At 42.0% G+C, this 20065-nt stretch overlaps 1 protein-coding gene across 1 annotated transcript in view; it reads left to right on the forward strand.

Annotated features, from left to right (window-relative positions):
• Positions 1–20065, forward strand: part of LOC138268394 (leukocyte elastase inhibitor-like) — a 61891-nt gene that overhangs the window by 22095 nt on the left and 19731 nt on the right. Inside the window, exon 2 of the mRNA XM_069217993.1 lies at positions 19880–20056. Coding sequence (XP_069074094.1) covers positions 19889–20056 — 168 coding nt within the window. The 5' untranslated portion in view covers positions 19880–19888. The remainder of the gene's footprint in view (positions 1–19879; positions 20057–20065) is intronic.

Genomic DNA, 20065 nt, shown 5'->3' on the forward strand with positions numbered 1-20065 from the left:
TTTTCTGAAGAGGCTTTACTTTCTTGAACTATAATGCTGAAGTCTGATGCCTTGCTGACCGAACCACAGCCCAATTGACAAAGACTGTCACAGCTTGCTGAACCATACTGAGACAAGGTATAAGACGATAATGATTGTTATGTCTATTTGCTTTTTTCCCTTGGTACCAACCGCTAATTTTGATAGAGCCATAGTTAGATCTTTTTCCAAATTTGTGTTGACTAAAATTGTTTTGCATGAAGTTCAAACATGCTTTTCTAATCTGAAGGGTAGTTAGGGTACTCACTGATGATGCTCGCTGCATGTAATAACAGTTGATGTCTTTTCTTTGCTGAATCTAAATGTATGCCATTTCGTTTGCGCAGTTATTCTTGCTATTGATTTGCACTATAACCTTAGAATGTGTGGTGGTCCAAGCCTTGATTAAATTGCGATTCTTTAGGCAATTTGGGTAGCAAGTATTGTTTCTGTATGCTTACCATTTGATTTTGAAACCAAGTTACATGATATTAGCATTGTTAATATAGGGAAATAAACATTCTAACTTTTACATAAAGGTGTGGTTATTCATGACTGAAAGGTCATGGTGTGTGGAGATTACTGACTCCTATGATTATTGATGCTATTGACTGTCATTGCTATTGATTCGTATTGGTGAAGAGTCTTATGGTGGGAACTACTCTAACCGCAGTCAAAAGGTTCATCGACCTACAGACGCTCCCCCTTATAACTTAATGTCAATTAACCAAAAAAGTCAGACACGCTAGCAGCAACATCAGTGGTACTTCTGTACTGAAATGACCCATGAAAAGATAAAGCTTGAGCGATCCCAGTGGTTTAATTTGAAGTGTTTTGGTTCCACAGAAGTCCATGGGAAGATGTCCAGATATACCTAACTTTTTCTGAGAGTTAACCTCCTCTATAGAAACCAAAGCCCCTCTGTAATACCACATTTTTGAATTTCTGAGCGAATTTACGTTAAAGCTTTAAAAGCACGCTTTCTAAGTAAAGTTTTAACATTTTGCCTAATGCATTCCTTCATCTATTTATTTCTGTATTGGAGAGTGAAGATTACAATGATAATTAACACAGGAAATCAAAGTTTTAAAACTCTCCCAACATTCATTTTCTTGCACACTTCTTGACAGATTGGCGCAAAACTTTCCATGAAGAAGCCAACGTGGTTCAACCTTTTGAAAAGTTTAATGCAGACTTGTCAAACAGTGCAAAGTTATTAAATGAACAAACAAAAATGATCTTCCTATGGAAACTGACCTAACTAGAACTACACAGTGCCATCCGCCACTACATTTCCACTGGTAAAAAAACAAAAAAAGTTAAAGTGTTGAAATAAAATAAAAACTAGTGTAAACACAAAAAACACTAAAATTCACCAGGGGTGGAGTGTGGTTAGTAGCCGGTCGTACATTTTGGAGCACACCATCCATTTTAATTAAGTCATTTAAAATATCATGAATGATGCAGCATATAAGATCATAACCAGTACGTGAATGGGGTGCAAATTATAGTCAATTCACTTAACTATATCTGGTGAATTTCAGTGGTTTTGCAGTTTTTAGTTCGAAACCTACTAGACAGCGCTGCTTGTCTGGTCGTGAAAGACTTCTTAGGTATTTCTGAATGCTTCCCTCGGAATGCTTTGCTCCAATTGCTTACCAATGGCTTTGTGGTTTGTAACTCACATTTGCTTGCCTTCAATTTGCTGGCTGTATTTGGTTTAGGCTGTCCATTGGCTTTGTGGTTTGTAACTCACATTTGCTTGCCTTCCATTTGCTGGCTGTATTTGGTTTAGGCTGTCCAGTATGTCTTTGTTCCACCTGTGAAGCCTAGCTTGTTTACCACCTCTCTGACTCCTTGTGTTCTTCCATGAGGGCTCACTTTCTGAGAACTCTTTTATTTTTTTTCGTGATGCACTGCAGGAAGGTACATGTTTTCAAATAGTGTTCTGTCTGCTAGTTCGCAGCAGTAAACTGCTGTATTTCTTTGAAAGGGTTTCCTGTCTCCTATCATTCTGCTTGACTGATTCTACTCATCTCTGCTGCTACCAGATGCCTGTGAGGAACAATGCTGGATCTGTGGACTTGTTTAGTTTGATCAGTCTTCTTTACCAATAGCATAACTTAATCCTATTTCTCAATATCACGTCTATACCATGAGCTTGGGGAGTAGGAGGTGCTGAAACATCCTTAAAATACCCATGCTGGAGTTCAGAAGTGAATGAGTGTAGGAGGCTGGACTGGCTTGTAGTGAGTACCAAGGGGTACTTGCACCTTGCACCAGGCCCAGTTATCCCTTATTAGTGTATAGGGTGTCTAGCAGCTTAGGCTGATAGATAATGGTAGCTTAGCAGAGCAGCTTAGGCTGAACTAGGAGACGTGTGAAGCTACTACAGTACCACTTAGTGTCATATGCACAATATCATAAGAAAACACAATACACAGTTATACTAAAAATAAAGGTACTTTATTTTTATGACAATATGCCAAAGTATCTTAGAGTGTACCCTCAGTGAGAGGATAGGAAATATACACAAGATATATATACACAATAGCAAAAATATGCAGTATAGTCTTAGAAAACAGTGCAAACAATGTATAGTTACAATAGGATGCAATGGGGAAACATAGGGATAGGGGCAACACAAACCATATACTCCAAAAGTGGAATGCGAACCACGAATGGACCCCAAACCTATGTGACCTTGTAGAGGGTCGCTGGGACTATTAGAAAATAGTGAGAGTTAGAAAAATAACCCTCCCCAAGACCCTGAAAAGTGAGTGCAAAGTGCACCAAAGTTCCCCTAAGGACAAAAGAGTTGTGTTAGAGGAATAATGCAGGAAAGACACAAACCAGCAATGCAACAACTGTGGATTTCCAATCTAGGGTACCTGTGGAACAAGGGGACCAAGTCCAAAAGTCACAAGTAAGTCGGAGATGGGCAGATGCCCAGGAAATGCCAGCTGCGGGTGCAAAGAAGCTTCGACTGGACAGAAGAAGCTGAGGTTTCTGCAGGAACGAAAAGGGCTAGAAACTTCCCCTTTGGTGGACGGATCCCTCTCGCCTTGGAGAGTCGTGCAGAAGTGTTTTCCCGCCGGAAGGACGCCAACAAGCCTTGCTACACGCAAATCGTGCGTTTGGCGTTTTTTGGACGCTGCTGGGGCCCAGGAGGGACCAGGAGGTCGCAAATTGGACCTGCAGAGAGAGGGGACGTCCAGCAAGACAAAGAGCCCTCACTGAAGCAGGTAGCACCCGGAGAAGTGCCAGAAACAGGCACTACGAGGATGCGTGAAACGGTGCTCGCCGAAGTTGCACAAAGGAGTCCCACGTCGCCGGAGACCAACTTAGAAAGTCGTGCAATGCAGGTTAGAGTGCCGTGGACCCAGGCTTGGCTGTGCACGAAGGATTTCCGCCGGAAGTGCACAGGGGCCGGAGTAGCTGCAAAGTCGCGGTTCCCAGCAATGCAGCCCAGCGAGGTGAGGCAAGGACTTACCTCCACCAAACTTGGGCTGAAGAGTCACTGGACTGTGGGGGTCACTTGGACAGCGTCGCTGGATTCGAGGGACCTCGCTCGTCGTGCTGAGAGGAGACCCAAGGGACCGGTAATGCAGCTTTTTGGTGCCTGCGGTTGCAGGGGGAAGATTCCGTCGACCCACGGGAGATTTCTTCGGAGCTTCTGGTGCAGAGAGGAGGCAGGCTACCCCCACAGCATGCACAAGCAGGAAAACAGTCGAGAAGGCGGCAGGATCAGCGTTACAGAGTTGCAGTAGTCGTCTTTGCTACTATGTTGCAGGTTTGCAGGCTTCCAGCGCGGTCAGCGGTCGATTCCTTATCAGAAGGTGAAGAGAGAGATGCAGAGGAACTCGGCTGAGCTCATGCATTCGTTATCTAAAGTTTCCCCAGAGACAGAGACCCTAAATAGCCAGAAAAGAGGGTTTGGCTACCTAGGAGAGAGGAAAGGCTACTAACACCTGAAGGAGCCTATCAGCAGGAGTCTCTGACGTCACCTGGTGGCACTGGCCACTCAGAGCAGTCCAGTGTGCCAGCAGCACCTCTGTTTCCAAGATGGCAGAGGTCTGGAGCACACTGGAGGAGCTCTGGACACCTCCCAGGGGAGGTGCAGGTCAGGGGAGTGGTCACTCCCCTTTCCTTTGTCCAGTTTCGCGCCAGAGCAGGGGCTAAGGGGTCCCTGAACCGGTGTAGACTGGCTTATGCAGAATTGGGCACATCTGTGCCCAACAAAGCATTTCCAGAGGCTGGGGGAGGCTACTCCTCCCCTGCCTTCACACCATTTTCCAAAGGGAGAGGGTGTCACACCCTCTCTCAGAGGAAGTTCTTTGTTCTGCCATCCTGGGCCAGGCCTGGCTGGACCCCAGGAGGGCAGCTGCCAGTCTGAGGGGTTGGCAGCAGCAGCAGCTGCAGTGAAACCCCAGGAAGGGCAGTCTGGCAGTACCAGGGTCTGTGCTACAGACCACTGGGATCATGGAATTGTACCAACAATGCCAGGATGGCATAGAGGGGGCAATTCCATGATCATAGACATGTTACATGGCCATATTCGGAGTTACCATGGTGAAGCTACATATAGGTAGTGACCTATATGTAGTGCACGCGTGTAATGGTGTCCCCGCACTCACAAAGTTCAGTGAATTGGCTCTGAACAATGTGGGGGCACCTTGGCTAGTGCCAGGGTGTCCTCACACTAAGTAACTTTGCACCTAACCTTTACCAGGTAAAGGTTAGACATATAGGTGACTTATAAGTTACTTAAGTGCAGTGTAAAATGGCTGTGAAATAACGTGGACGTTATTTCACTCAGGCTGCAGTGGCAGGCCTGTGTAAGAATTGTCAGAGCTCCCTATGGGTGGCAAAAGAAATGCTGCAGCCCATAGGGATCTCCTGGAACCCCAATACCCTGGGTACCTCAGTACCATATACTAGGGAATTATAACGGTGTTCCAGTAAGCCAATGTAAATTGGTAAAAATGGTCACTAGCCTGTCAGTGACAATTTGGAAAGAAATGAGAGAGCATAACCACTGAGGTTCTGATTAGCAGAGCCTCAGTGAGACAGTTAGTCACTACACAGGTAACACATTCAGGCACACTTATGAGCACTGGGGCCCTGGGTTACCAGGGTCCCAGTGACACATACAACTAAAACAACATATATACAGTGAAAAATGGGGGTAACATGCCAGGCAAGATGGTACTTTCCTACACAGAGCAATAAACAGGCCTATACAATTTGTTTTTATCTTGTAACATTTGATGTGGGTTCAAAGACAGAGACCAAATGTCAGGTTTTGTCTCCCAGGGAGCTTGGTGTTTACTTTTCTTTCTCCACTGCAGAGTGAGAGGATTTCTGTGACAATCTTGCTGGGTATTGGAGTGAAAAATGCTGCAGGATGTTACTTTTTTCATATACACCAATGTGTAAATGCCTGTAAATTAACTGTACAAATAATTCTGAATGTATCAGAATTAGGACAGCGCAAATGAAGCATGTTGTAAAATTCTGAATAGTGGTGGAAACAAATATTTTTATGGGATCAAAACAAATCACTACATTAGGTGACGCTGATTTCCACACATTATCGTTTGTGCGCTGTATAGTTTTATCAGTAAAACTATGTCTGTGCAAATGTGATGAGCATTTTATGTGTTTGCTGTAATGGCAGTGCACTACTATACCATGCATACTTTACTCTACACAACTAAACTCTGCTACACCTGACTACACTCTACTCCCTTTACAACACTCCACCCTACACCACTCTATGCCCCTCCAACCTACAGTACTTTACTCTATGCCACTCCACTCTGCGACACTCTACTCTGTACCACTCCATGACACCCCATGCACTCTGCACCCCTCCACTCAGTGACCCTCAATACCAGTCAGTGCCACTTCACCCTACACCACTTATCTCTATGCCACTCCGTTCTACTCCATTTTATGCTACTCTACTCTGACATTATTCCACTCTACTCCACTGTATGCCACTCCGTGACACTCTACTCCACTCCTTCACTGACACTCCACACCATTCCACTATACTCTGTGGCAGTCCACTCTATAACATTCCACTTTATGCCACTTCACTCTATGCCACTCCACTCTACAACACTGTACTCCACTTCACTGTCCGCCACTCCACTTTGACACTGTACTGTGTTCCCCTCTATGACACTGTACTCTACTCCACTCTACACTGTACTCAACTCTATGCCACTCCACTCTGACATTCTACTTCACTGTACAACACACTACTCTGCTCTACGACACTCCATTCCATTCTTCGCAGTTCCACTCTATGCCACTCAACTGAACAATACTCCATTCACTTCACTTCATTGCTCTCAACTGTACCACACTCAACTCTTTAACAATCCAGTCTGTGCCACTCCACATCACTCCACCTGTTACACTGTACTCTACAGTAGACCACTCACTTCTCTCTACGAAAAGAGTGTAAGTCACTCCACTCTGACATTCTACTCCACTCTACAACTCTCTACTCTACGTCACTGTATGCCACAACACTACTCCACTGTTTGACACTCCACTCTGCAAAACTCTATGCCACTCCTCAACGTTCTACTCCACTTTACGCCACTCCACGACACGCTACTCCACTCTATGCCACTGCCCCGCCCCTCTACACTGCAGTACCGAACTTCACTCTACACCACTCCACTTTATTCTACACCACTCCCCTTTATGCCACTCTATCCTTCTCCACAGTACAACACTCTACACCACTTCACTACACCACTCTACTTTAATCCACTCTACAACACTCCACTCAAGGACAATCTATGCCACTGTATTCCACTCCACTCTATAACATTTTGCTACATTCCAATCTACAACACTCTACTCCAGTGGTTCCCAACCTTTTGACTTCTGTGGACCCCCACTTTACCATTACTGGAGCCTGGGGACCCCCCACTGAATCTTTATAGGACTTTGGGGACCCCCTACTGAGTCATTACTGAAAGGTGAGGACCTAATCTGTTGATGTTATTTAGTTTTCTAAGCAGTCGCGGACCCCCTGAGGAGGCTTCGGGGACCCCCAGGGGTCCCCGGACCACAGGTTGGGAACCACTGCTCTACTCCACTCCAAGCCACTCTAATCCTCTATATGCCACTCTACTCTACTCTGCGAAACTCCACGACTCTCCAATCTCTGACACTCTACTCCACTCTGCAACAGTCTTCTCCACTCTGTGACACTCTACACAACTCTGCGACACTCTACACCACCACACTCAATGCCACTCCTCTCTATGCTATGCCACTCTATACCACTGCACACTATGCTACCCCACTTTACAACACCCTCCTTAACTCCACGACACTCTACTCTACTTCACTGTATGCCACTGCACTCCAGTCTATGCCACTCTACTCAATTCCACTCTGCAACACTTCATTCTGACACTCTAGATCACACCACACCACTCCATGCAGCTCTCCTCTGTGCCACTAACATTTAGCTATGCTCAACAGCAGCCACGCTGCTGTACAACACGGCTAACACAAATTTGCAAAATCAATAGCCCTTGCATAGGCAAGACCTATTGACTTTGCTAAAGCTTGTTAAACATTAGTTCCCTTAACTCATTTCTACATCACTATAATGTCAACGTATTTAAAGAATATATAATCAATTCAAAGTATGCATTTTATATCACATTATTAACATGAAAATCATATTTTAATCATAAATAATTATATATTGTCATTTAAATAGGTACCAAAAACTAAAAGTGCACATACGTATATAAATAAAGTGAAGCAAATGTGCTCCTGATGTAAAAACCTCAACAGTGAAGGCATCCCTGTTTTACTTACTGTGACATGGAGCAGCTGTGGTTAAAATCCTTCGGTGTGACAACTGACATTCTTTCCTTGCATTCTCGTAGCTTAAGTACTGAATAGTATGAACTAGGTAGACTACAGGTCTCAGAATGCAACCCAAACTTTGCAATGGAGCAGGTATTAATGCATGAACCTGGAATGCTTGGGATCTTTGTGGCATCCCGTACTCCTTCTCCCTCAGGCAATCCCAGAGGCCATTGCCCTTCTGCTATCCTTTCCATTTTATTGTGTGGGCCCTCAACAGTTGTTTCTTCAGAACATTTTTTTGAGCAGGCCATCCTGCAGGCCATTTTTTGATTCCTCTATTGCATTCTTGTGGATCATCAGTACCCTTTCTGCTATTCATCTTATCCACTTTAACCTCTCATTTTTTCTTATCGATCATCCTTCCGTGCAAGCTTTAGCAGGACATTTTTCTGATTGCCCTAAAGATGCTTTCGCCCATGAGGTGATCCCCTTCTTTTCTTATCTCCCTCTCCAAACCCAAACTCATCTCTTCCCTTTTGTCTCTACTTATCCCACTAATACCATGTGCATCAGCCTTTTCTACTAAATAAACCAGTGAGTGCTTTGTAACGTGGAGTGTTCCGGTCTCCATTTCAAACAATATATCTCTGCAAGGTATTGCTTTGAAACCAAGGAATGACAAGTATAGCATGGTAAAGACACTTAGATTTGGTTTCCTATACAATAATACGATGTGAAAGCTTGTGGAATATTATATTTGGTAACTCTATTCCAAAGATATTGGAAAACAAATAAAATTAGGGCATACAAATACTGAATTCACCTAGCCAACATAAGACCATGTTGAATTCTATCCTGGTAAGTGGTAACTCTTGAAACCAGGGGGATATCATATATAATAGCCCCTTACTGTGCATTATATTTGGTAGCTCTAAAAGTAACTGGGTGTGAAAGCTCATAGAAAAACTGAAAATGTGCCAAATTATATTTTATCAAATAAAAACCAACTTTAATTCAAATGTTATAGTTTTGTGTCTATTTGCTAACGTCCTCAAATAGAGGATATGCAAGCTTGCAGAATTCAAAAAAGTGAAAAAACATATTGTCAAGTCCTATTGAATAAAATGCAATTTCAGTAGGTGTATCAGTAAAAGGTAACCCTTTAAAATTGGCGATATGAGTTATTATAGATATGTGTCAGCCGTTACATTTTGAATCATGTCCATTTAAAGGTATGAGGCCAATTAAAAGATGGCTGCCATCAAGTCCGCCCTGCCAGTATTGCAGATCTATGCAAGATCAGTATTGCAGGTCTATGTGGATGACCTAAGAGTATGTACAAGAGTAAAGCTATGATTTACACTAATTTGCCGAAGGATGAGTTCATTGCTATGCTGATCTCCTCTAAAACAGAATGTGACACTGGAGGTGCAGCCAGTATTTATAGGACTAGTTGCAGACTGAGCTTCAGAGTAAAGCACATCATGAGAGGATCTCTTCCTACAGTTTTTGTCTTAGTCTGCCTGTTAATGGCTTTTAGAGATAGTGTAACTTTCAGTACTTCACACAATACACCGGGTGAGCCCGCAAGTGCTTGAGACAGTATTACGGAGGTGATATCCAGCAAAGGACACAATATACATGAGATGGCTTTCAAACTTGGAAGCAATGCATCAGACTTAGACTCCAGATGTGGCCTTGTAAGCTTAGCTTGACATAATGTGCAGGATTGGGTTGCTAAATCCTATAGACATATGCCAGATGAGACATCAGAAACTGAACACCGTCTTTGTGATGGAACTTTAACTACATGACTCAGTTCTCCAAATAAGGCCCCAGAACTGGACATAACAGTTCATACATGTCCTCAAGAATTTAAGGTAATTCTCAAGATGGAATATGCAGAAATGGATACTCTGCTCTAGGATATGAAAATTGATAATAACACCCAGAGGTAGCCCACATAACTGGGCTCAGTATATTGGAGGTAGCCTCTAGAAGTTGTAATATTACAACAGTGGTGGCTTCTACATCTGGGAGTAGCATGGCAGATATAGCCTCAAAAACTGTCCATAATAAAAATGAGGCCTTCACAACTAGGTACATGTCAAATGTGTTACACAAACCTTTGCACAATGCTACATTTGATGCTCTATCAGTGATTTTCATACTATAAAATGGTGTTCTAACCCCCCTCTTCTAGGGGTAATAAACACCCCTTCATAAACTGAATGGTACACTACTAACCATCTTACTTAATTTACTGGAATGATCATATCCCACATAAGCCAAGTCATAGACTACGCCCTTTTAACCATGAACTCGGAAAGGCACCCAGGGCCACGATGACAATCAGAGTTCTTCACCATCTTGCAAGGGTTATGCAGTGCTATACAAACAGTGCAAACAAATCTCTGGAGGGAAATTGAATCACTATATAAATGACTATAAAATACCTCACCTTCCACACCAAACATTCTTCTTGATTTGTTCATGGCCATGTTGAGTTATTTACTCATTTTGAATTTGTGCAAAATGTAAAACACAAAATGCTGTAAGACAAGGAACGTGTGTGTTGTTGCCAATGTTGCCCTAGAGAAGCTACCGATAACTGGCACCCTATACAAAACACCACCAATACACAATGACAGTTTAGGCTAGAAATGTATCAATTTCTATATTTACGTTTTTCACTTGAATTTGGCACATACTTCACTTAGCACCCTGAGCAACCACCTAGTTCACCTATACCTGTAGCTATAACCTCTTAGTGTAGCTATTCTGCGTATGAATGAAGCTTACGCTGCTACTCCCAGGGAAATACCGTTTTATGGCTTTAATTAACTGAAATAAAGGTTATTTATCAATCCTCTGATTCTCAACGAGTTGGTGACTTTTTCACTGCCGTTGGCCATACAGCACCTTTATTGTCCCCAAGGTTCTTCACGTGTTTGCTATTTTAAGTTTATATTTGTAAAGGACAAATACAGTATTTTATTGCTTTTACATTTTTTTTAATTGGCACGGCCATAAAAATACAGGGCAGTATGGTAAACTATTTAAGAGACAACAACTTTATTATTGTCTGCATCTAATGAAACATGCACTGCTAATGCACGTACTGTGCGAGTTCTGTATTTGTTAGTAACTCTTCGTAAAATGTTCATTACATAAAAGAGAAAACGTTTATTTTTCTGTTTTTCCCACCTGCTTTTTCTCGTTCTCTCCTATTGTTTCTTCCACCTCTGGTTTTCTACCAAACCCCCCTTTCCACCCCAACGCCATTGTGCCCTCCGTTTTCAGTCCTCTTACCTTTGCATTTATTTCATTATGTAATTCTATTTCTTTCCACTATATGTTTCCTACCTTTCACTCGATTTCTGTTTGTCAGAGGCCTCCGTATGCTTCTTGTTTTTTAACGTTCCATTCTCTGTTTTTACATCACCTTTCTCTCTGTCTCTTCTTGAGCAGTGACCCAATGAAGCGTTAGACAATGTGGAATATTTTAAAGCCTGAGCTCACTTTGTATCCCATAGAGTTGTGTGTCTTATTACCCAGCCGGGAGAAGTGATCTGTTGCTCTGTCTGTGCCTGACAGGGAAGGTTTTCTTGCCAAAGAAAGCTGAATGGCAATTGAAACACAAATCTAAAGCGATACAAAAAAGTCTGTGAAAACCATGTGCCTGTATGAAGTCCTGCTGCAAGAGTTCTAGCGAGCAAAGTCCGCAAATTACCTATGCATATTAGAAAGCTGAGGGCTTAGTTTGTGAAAAACATAAATAAGTGCAGATGCCAGATGGTGGTGCTTAGCCTGGAGTTCACCTCTTGTCTCTTTCTATTACCCGCCATCTTGCTCCCTTTGCCACAGTTTTCCTATCTGTCTCTTTTTTTCCCCTGTTTCTCCCATGTTAGCTTTTTCTCACTTGTTTTAGGCCAGAGTCAGATGATGAAAAATACGTCTCACTGCCCACCACCAGCACAAATTAGGCACTAAAATCCTCTGAACATCCTTGACAAGCATTGCTCAGTACTAAGCTTTGTCCCATGACTTGGGGGCATGTTTTATGGCTCTTACCAAGTCATTTTGAGGCTTAACCTCTTGAGCACAAGTGGTGTATCCTGAGTAGTCAACAACTTCTTCAAGGAAGCACCACTTGTCTTTTCTCAGGCCACACAGCCTCGCCCTACTTGTCCAAAGATGTTTGTGTCAAGTTTTGCCCTCCCCCTTTCTGTCCAAAGATAAGAATGACATCCTGGAAGGACACAACCAGATCCCTACTCTTAAAAATAATCATCATCCTATGTGATCAGTGCCTAATTTGAGCCCATGGTTGCAGGTGGGGCCCGCCCACACTCTTTTTTGGGGATGGGGACTTATTTTCCTCATTGGTCTTTAGCCAAGAAAGAGAAAGGCAGAAAAGGGAGAAAGAAGGGGAAAGAGAGACAGAAAAACAAGTGAGATTAAAGGGAGTCTATGATGGTTGGGTAAGAGGTCTTAGGTGGAATAAAGACTAGACAGCATTGATATTTGGCAACCTAGACCTTCAGCAGCGGCCTTCTGAGGAAAACTTTGAGTTCCAGCACCTCTTCATTAACAAGTCAAGCAGTGGCTCTGGTAGAGTAGGGAGTAGTGGCTGGGATAGTAAACACAATCCTGGAGTAAACGTAAACGGAAACCTCAGAGGACTCATCTCAATTACAAGAGGTACTAGGCAGGGATGCCCTTTGTCTCCCGTATTATTTAATTTGTATATAGAACCATTAGTTAGGAAGATCATGCAGAATTTGACTATTTCTCCTTTTAGTTGTAAAGGTTGGGTAAAAAAGGTAGTTTTATATGCAGATGATCTCCTTATATATACTGATAATCTATCAACAGCTCTTCCCGCGGTGATAGAATTGGCTGAGAAATTTGGCAGCATATCAGGATACCGGGTGAATGTTGAAAAAATAGATACAATGTCTTGGAATATGAAGAATAGCTCGGTATATGGAAAGAAAGAAGTGAGGTATTTAGGTATAATGGTGACACACGATCTCAAGCATTTGGCATAGAGGAATCAACAAAAATTGTTGGTGGAATGCAAAGGCATAATGCAAAGATGGGCACATCTTCCGTTGACTATACTTGGATGAGTCAACTTAGTTAAAATGGCAATTCTGCCTAAGTGGAACATTTTGTTCTCGACTATGCCTCTTATAATGCATACAGGATATTTAGATAACATCCAGCAGGTCATAAATGCTTTCATATGGAGGTCTTGCCAACTTCAAACATCATATCTGAAAACATATATGTTCTACAGTTTCCTACCCTAGTTCAGGGCCACTGCAACCATACTGTATAAAAGATTAGTAAACAAGCAACTATGTTTTGTTCAGTGATCTACTTTGATTGCTGTTGACAGAAGTGTCCTTTGTCAAACCTTTTAAAGAGTTGTGCCTTAGTATTCAACCTTGCTCGTCCTGAAAGTAAAAGCCTTACATGGAGGTTTTTTGTATTTTGGGATATTTCAGAATTGCCTGACTCCTTTTTTTTTTAACCAGAGCATTATGTGATATTTATCACAAAGATCACCCAATTTCCCTTAAAATTCTTAGGCCCTAGAGAATTGTCCTAACAGCATTTTGGTTCAAACAAATCAGAAAAGCCAATTTAGAAAGTGACACACTCCCCTTCCCTAGACCCAAAGGAAACCGGAGAGAGTAGGGTGGTGCAGATCCACATTCCCCCTTCTTCAGTATCATGGGCCTCTACAGAACCATGGGAGAAGCTGAAAGACAAATATTGCAGTTTCAACTTTTCCGCCTTCCCCAACATCCTCAAATCCTATAGAAAATAAGGAAGAGACTGAGGAACAGAGGTTCTACTGAGTTTTCTGGCTACTCTCACTCACGTACAGCTATCAGCCTTCTAGTGGAGAACTGCAAAGAAAACCTAATAGACACAGGCAGATTGTCAGATGAAATTGTATGATTTGTGCCGGGGAAAGAGCTGGAGATTGGAAAGGGACACCAAGCGAGATTGGGAAGGGAATCACAAGTCCAGGGATGTGTTTGTTTGTGAGTGAGGTGAGCAGTGGAGAGGATTAACTCAGTGGGGTAGGTGGCGAGTGGAACCAGGCAAGGTATGTTATTGCCTATTTCAAGGGGTAGGGTGTAAAATGGCAGGAGGCCAGTTATTATTTGATAGTTGACCGGGGATTGAAATCAGATAGGGGAAGGTGGCATAAGCCATGCTAGTTTTTGTATTTTGTTTAGGAGGAATATGCAGGGTGGGGTTAGAGTGACAGGAGACAGATGATATTTTTTATGCTATTTGTGAGTGTACCGTGAGTGGGGAATGCCATACCTTTGATGAGAACAGCTCAGGACATGGATGCGGGAGGGAACTAAGGGAACATACATACAGAATTAACTTATGTGTACACAGGTATTAGGAAGAGGATGTTTTGCACCTTGCGGTTCTGCATGAAATAATACACGACTTGAGCATCATTTTTGTCAACTCAAAACCTCTCAGTGGCAAACATCTATTCTTCTGCTGCAAAGGTAAATTATGATAAATCACAAAGACCAACATATAGCAAAAGATGTGTTGCCTGAGTCACCATTTCATTTAACCCGTTTCATGAGGTATTTACGGGGGCTGAAGGCTGTAGACTCAAAAAGTTGCATGAGGTGCCTCTTCTCAGTGGAAAGGGCGTTGTTCACCCACAACCTGATTTATTTCTTCTGTTTTCCGTTGACTTGAACTTAATGAAGAACTTTAAATGGTGATTCTTCAGACCCATTGACCAGCCCTAATGTTGAGGTGCAGCTTCTGGCCTACACCTCAGGAACAACAATCAACTATAGGGCTTCTCTGAGAGTCTAGTAGATATTGCCTTCACCTCACTCTTTGGTGGTGTTGCAACCTGTAATTAGTCATATGAACATTGACAAACCAGCCTAATACTGATTAACAGTGACTCTGTCAGTTATGGCTTATATCTAAATAACCAACACTCATTTGCTATTGCAGCAATTGTAGTGTAGGCAGCGTAAACCGATCACATTCCTGAGGTGGCTATGGCTTTGAAATAACATCCATAAGGATTTTAAGAATTATTGATGATCACATCTTTGGCATTTCACAATGCTGTTCATGGCAACTGTTTTTTTCAACTTTTGTGCAATTCATCACATAGGACTCGTAGCATTATTGCGTAACTTTTATAGTCATTTGTTGTAAGGGACATGCTGTTGATGCAGTAGGCTAAAGGTTGGACCAGTAATTACAGATATCATCATTGCATCATCGTAACAGCTAATCCCTTTTATATCTGTATGTTGAACAATGGATCAGGTGCATTTTCTCAGTTATGTCTTAATGCGTTTTGTATCCACATTTGCAGTTGGTATACCTAAACAGCTTGCAAATTAATAATGTAGGAATAATTACATACAGTTGTCTGAAAGTAAATCTGACATCATCTACAAATCCTTCACGACCAGCATCCCCTCTTGCAGATACCATCACCATCTCTGATGGTTCGCTGTACACCCACAGCCAGGACACTATCAGGCTGCAGACTAAGAAGTGTAAGAAAGAGAAAACAAGGCTGCAGTCCTTTTCCATCTATGTACCGAGGATCTGCCACAGAATCCCAGTATCCATCAGGACTGCCACAATGCTGCTCCAAATTAGAAAAGAGTTGATTACGCTTTTCTTTAAAGAAAGCTACATCATAATTGATTAACCTTCCTCAAACCAGCTACCTATTTGTTGACTTCATGCTGCTCTTTGACCAAGTACACTCTTCCACTGCCCTTTGGCTAGGTTCGCCCTATAGAAATATCACATACATCCTTTATGAAAGCCTAGCCAGGAACCAAAAACCAGCTGGTGATTATTTGAACCTAGCATATAGTTGTAAGCGCTTCATCTATGAGTGTTGTTCTTCTGCATCCTTAATATGCAACTACCTGTGCAGCTCTGCTGGAATAGTGTTTTGTTCACCTGGAAATTTCTTATGGGTTAAGCTCAATCTAATCTGCCACAGTTGTGGAGTCCTTGGTCCTCAAATATGTATCCACCCATCTAGACTGCATACATATCATCAGTGCAGAGCTACTCCTTGTGGTGGTGGTGGTGCCAAGCATTGTTTAGCAAAGAATGTACTTTCTTTGCCATCTTAGTCATTGGGACCTGTCCACAAATATGAACGCATCACATGAATACTGCCCTCCATATTACTCTTTGATGATGTTATCAATAGCCCTCCCATTTTACGACTTCTGTTCCTTCCTACACCTGTTTTAGGAACATTTTAGACCCAGGAGTTAGCACTAAAACTGGTCAAAATTGCAGTTGTGCCCATGTGAGCACTGACTCACATGAAGTTTTGAGTATGAAGTGCCCTCCCTTTGTTGAAACACGCTTATTCACTGCAACTAGAGGTAGTTATCAGGGAAAACTATTGTCCAAGGGATAATAGCGTGGGACAATTGGGTTTCTGAGGCATGGTTACTTACACTGTAATCTATTTAAGCCTTTATTATCCTAATTGCTAGTCTTGAAAGTATTTACTTATCTCAAAGTGACCTTTACTGAAGCATTGCTTGTTCTCACTCTTACAGTAGCCTACTGTATTGTCCCTGGCTTACTAAGGTTTATGTTATTGTGCAAAAGTGCACAATGAGCCTTTTTCATTCATTCAGGAGATTAAGGAAGAAGACTTAATGGCCTTAATGAATATGCTAAAATCAGGGGCTCCTTTAGACCCTATACCTCCTCATATTCTTAGGCAGGGGTAGAAGTCAATCTATCCCCTTTTTCAAGAGTTACTTAACTTCTCCTTACATTCGGGTATACTGCCACCTATTTGAAACACAGTGTTAAAACATAGACTAAAATACTTAATGATCTTCTACAAGTGGAAAACTACAAGCCAATATCCTTGTTACCTGTTGAGGGTAAGGTACTGGAAAAACATTTGAATCAACAGCTGTCAGCATGATTGCAACAGAAAATATGCTTCTTCTTACGCAAACTGGATCTGATTGTGATCCGGTCCCAGCACTGTGATGGCTTTGTTAGCTGTGGTTGAGGAACTTAAAATGACTTTGGACCAAGGTGGGACTGCAGCAGTAATCTTATTAGACTTGGGTGCTGGCTTCGAAACAGTCTCCCACAAGTTGTTACAGCAATGAATACAAACAGAATTATCAGGTTCCACGCTGAGTTGGTTACAGTCATTTCTGGAGGATAGAAACATAAGGCATATAACAGACATTTCTTCTCCCTAAAGTGTTGAGTGACCTAGGGATTTTCACAGAGCCTCACCCTTTTTTAATTTGTATGTAAGTCCCTTAGTGGCAATTGTTCAGTCTAGGGTCTTTCAGTTGTATCATAGGCAGATGAAACACAGAGTATTATCTCTTTAACTCAGGATTACCATTTTAAAGTAGACCAGTGGAAATCATGAGCGAACGAGGTAAGATGTTGGATTGCATCATACTGTCTGAAACATAACAGGGACAAAATGGAGGTGATGGTGGTCGGCACTAATATTAATTGCTGGTCCACAGACTGGAGTAACTGTCTCCAGTCGAAGCCCATGAGTAAGATTTTGGGCAATTGGTTGGATAGCAATCTAACCTTAAGATGCAAGTCCGGAAGGTAGCTGCCAACTGCTGTTGTATCTTGAGAACCCTCAGAAAAATATTAGCTGTCCTACTGCCTCCTTTACAGAGGATAGTGGAATAAGCATTTGTTTTTACTTGCCTTGATTATGGAAACTCCCTCTACCTAGGCTGCCCATAAAACTTTGTGAGAAGGTTGCTGGTGGTCCAGAATACAGGAGCTTGTCTGCTGTTGAAGATCAATCTGTGTTGAGGTCTCTGGCCGCTCTGCATTGGCTCCCATTTAAACAAAAAGAATTCAATTTACATCTCTATATATTTCTCATTCCGCATATTACAAAAAAATGCCATCAACTACTGCAGCATATGATGCAACCTTATAGGCTTTTTAGACCCTTGAGATCCTCCTCCTTAAATTTAGTTGTGATCCAGAAGGTAGGTCTTTCTCCTCTTTAGTGGTACAACTGTGGAACAAACTGCCTGTTACAATAAGGAAAATAGAAGATGAACGCTGTTTTAGGAAACTATTGAAAACATGGCTGTTTGCGTCATTGCAATTTAATAATTACTGAATATTCTTGAGCATTGGGAGGCCCTTTTGGGTAGCCATGTACTGTATAAGCATGAATGAATTGAATGGAATATCTTTCTTTCAGTGAGCTGCTTCATTGGTTTTTGGCAATGGTGTGACTTCTTGGCCCTGTTCCTGTGCATCTTCTGTAGTTTGGCAAGCACTTCAAACGTGTGGCTCAATTCAATTCCAGCAACACTATTTTCTTGTATTTCAATAGTATCAGAAATGTACAAAAATTCTGTTCCTGGCAGGACAATGCTTTATTGTTGAGAATGTTCTTGATAAACGCTTAGATGAATAAACCAATGGCTAGGCTTGTGAGTTTACCTCTGCCATTCAAAAGCTGACCCAGCAGAAAGCTTTGTGATGTACACTGTTCTAATGTTTTCCATTGAGTTTAGGGATACAGTCAACATTTGCAGATAATTCCAACACGTACCTGGTGAATATTATAGCTCTCACAAGTAAATCACACATCCTCAGTGCTTTCTGCCAGGAGGATTGGCAATAGATAAATCGTTGTATTCTTTCTGATGTTACTTCTACCCAGAGCCTGAAACACAGCAGTCCTGCAGGAATCCGCTCTTGAACTAAAATGTATAATAAAACTTATCAGCTTATTCTACATGAACAATTGCAAGCATTTTTATTTGATATTTTCTGGGATGTCGATTCACATGTTTCTGGTACATGAAAAATAGTGACATCCTGTGCTTTTTTAGGGTCGAGCGCAAAGTGCTCTGTCCCTGCTGTAATCTCTCTATGGGCTTGTAACCACGTACACCCATGAGTTTGGTTGGTTTGCGGGCTTGCCTTTTAAATTTTGCTTGCTTTCATTAGTGGAAGGCATGCATACGTCATGCCTTTTCCGGTGTTTAGCACTCTTTGAGAGCACCGGTCAACTACAGAAAAAATACGAGGCTCTGTGTCTGCCGTATGGTTAATGGACTACTTTTTTCTATTTATTTTCTACGCAGCACGATCTCGCTGGGCAGTAGTCGAGCTCTTTACATCACATCGACCCTGTTACATGGGTAATTGCAGTTTGCCGATAATATGTTTGACTGGGAGCGAACTTCTGTTTTACTTATTATTTTCAATTTATGTGGCAAGAAATGTCCAGTTCGGAATTTACAATGCAAATAGCTCTTACTCGAGAAAAAACACGAGACCCATTGCATTATACATGCTTGTTTGTATCCTTTCTGTATTTGATGTGATCTTCGGACCTGCCTATGATATTATCACACGTTTCCTAGTATGTGATATTTTTCAGTCTTCTTTTCTGTTCCATACACACATAAGGGGAAAGGCTGATCAGTGTCCTAATCCATCCTGTTACTTAGGCATGTGCAATGCTCTTGCCTTGATGGACCGCATGTCTAATACTCCTCTTTTCTGTTGAAAGTAGCATGTGCCCTTAGTTTAGTGCAATTCTCCAAGACCTTCCTAATCTTTTGGGCACTCTTTTCTGTGCAGTGTAACTTCAAGGTCGGTGAACCTATGTGTATATCGCTATGAGGTCTTCATTCATGATTCTAGTAGCTGTCAGAAAATGTTGTCTGTTCATGGAAGATATGTCCATTGTCTACAATGCCCTAGGCGAGGAACTACATTACAACAGATTTCCTCTTTTAGTGAAGTCAATTGATTTACACCAAAATTGTAAACATACCCAATTGAAAACATACCCAACGGTACTATTAAATGTCAGCTAATGCTTGTTCCACAACATTTTTTTTGTGAATTGAAAATTAACCTTTCTTTGCAGGGAACCGTATTGACAGATTTTTTTTTTCTTTTTCAGATTTTAAACATGGATAACCTGTGCTGTGCAAACACCCACTTTGCTCTGGATCTCTTCCAAAAGTTGAATGAAACCAACCCAACAGGCAACATCTTCATCTCCCCTTTCAGTATTTCAGCTGCGTTGGCCATGGTGCTTTTGGGAGCCAAGGGCAACTCTGCTGAGCAGGTTTCAAAGGTAAGCAAT

This window comes from Pleurodeles waltl, chromosome 2_1, assembly GCF_031143425.1.
Source record: "Pleurodeles waltl isolate 20211129_DDA chromosome 2_1, aPleWal1.hap1.20221129, whole genome shotgun sequence".
NCBI lineage: Eukaryota > Metazoa > Chordata > Amphibia > Caudata > Salamandridae > Pleurodeles > Pleurodeles waltl.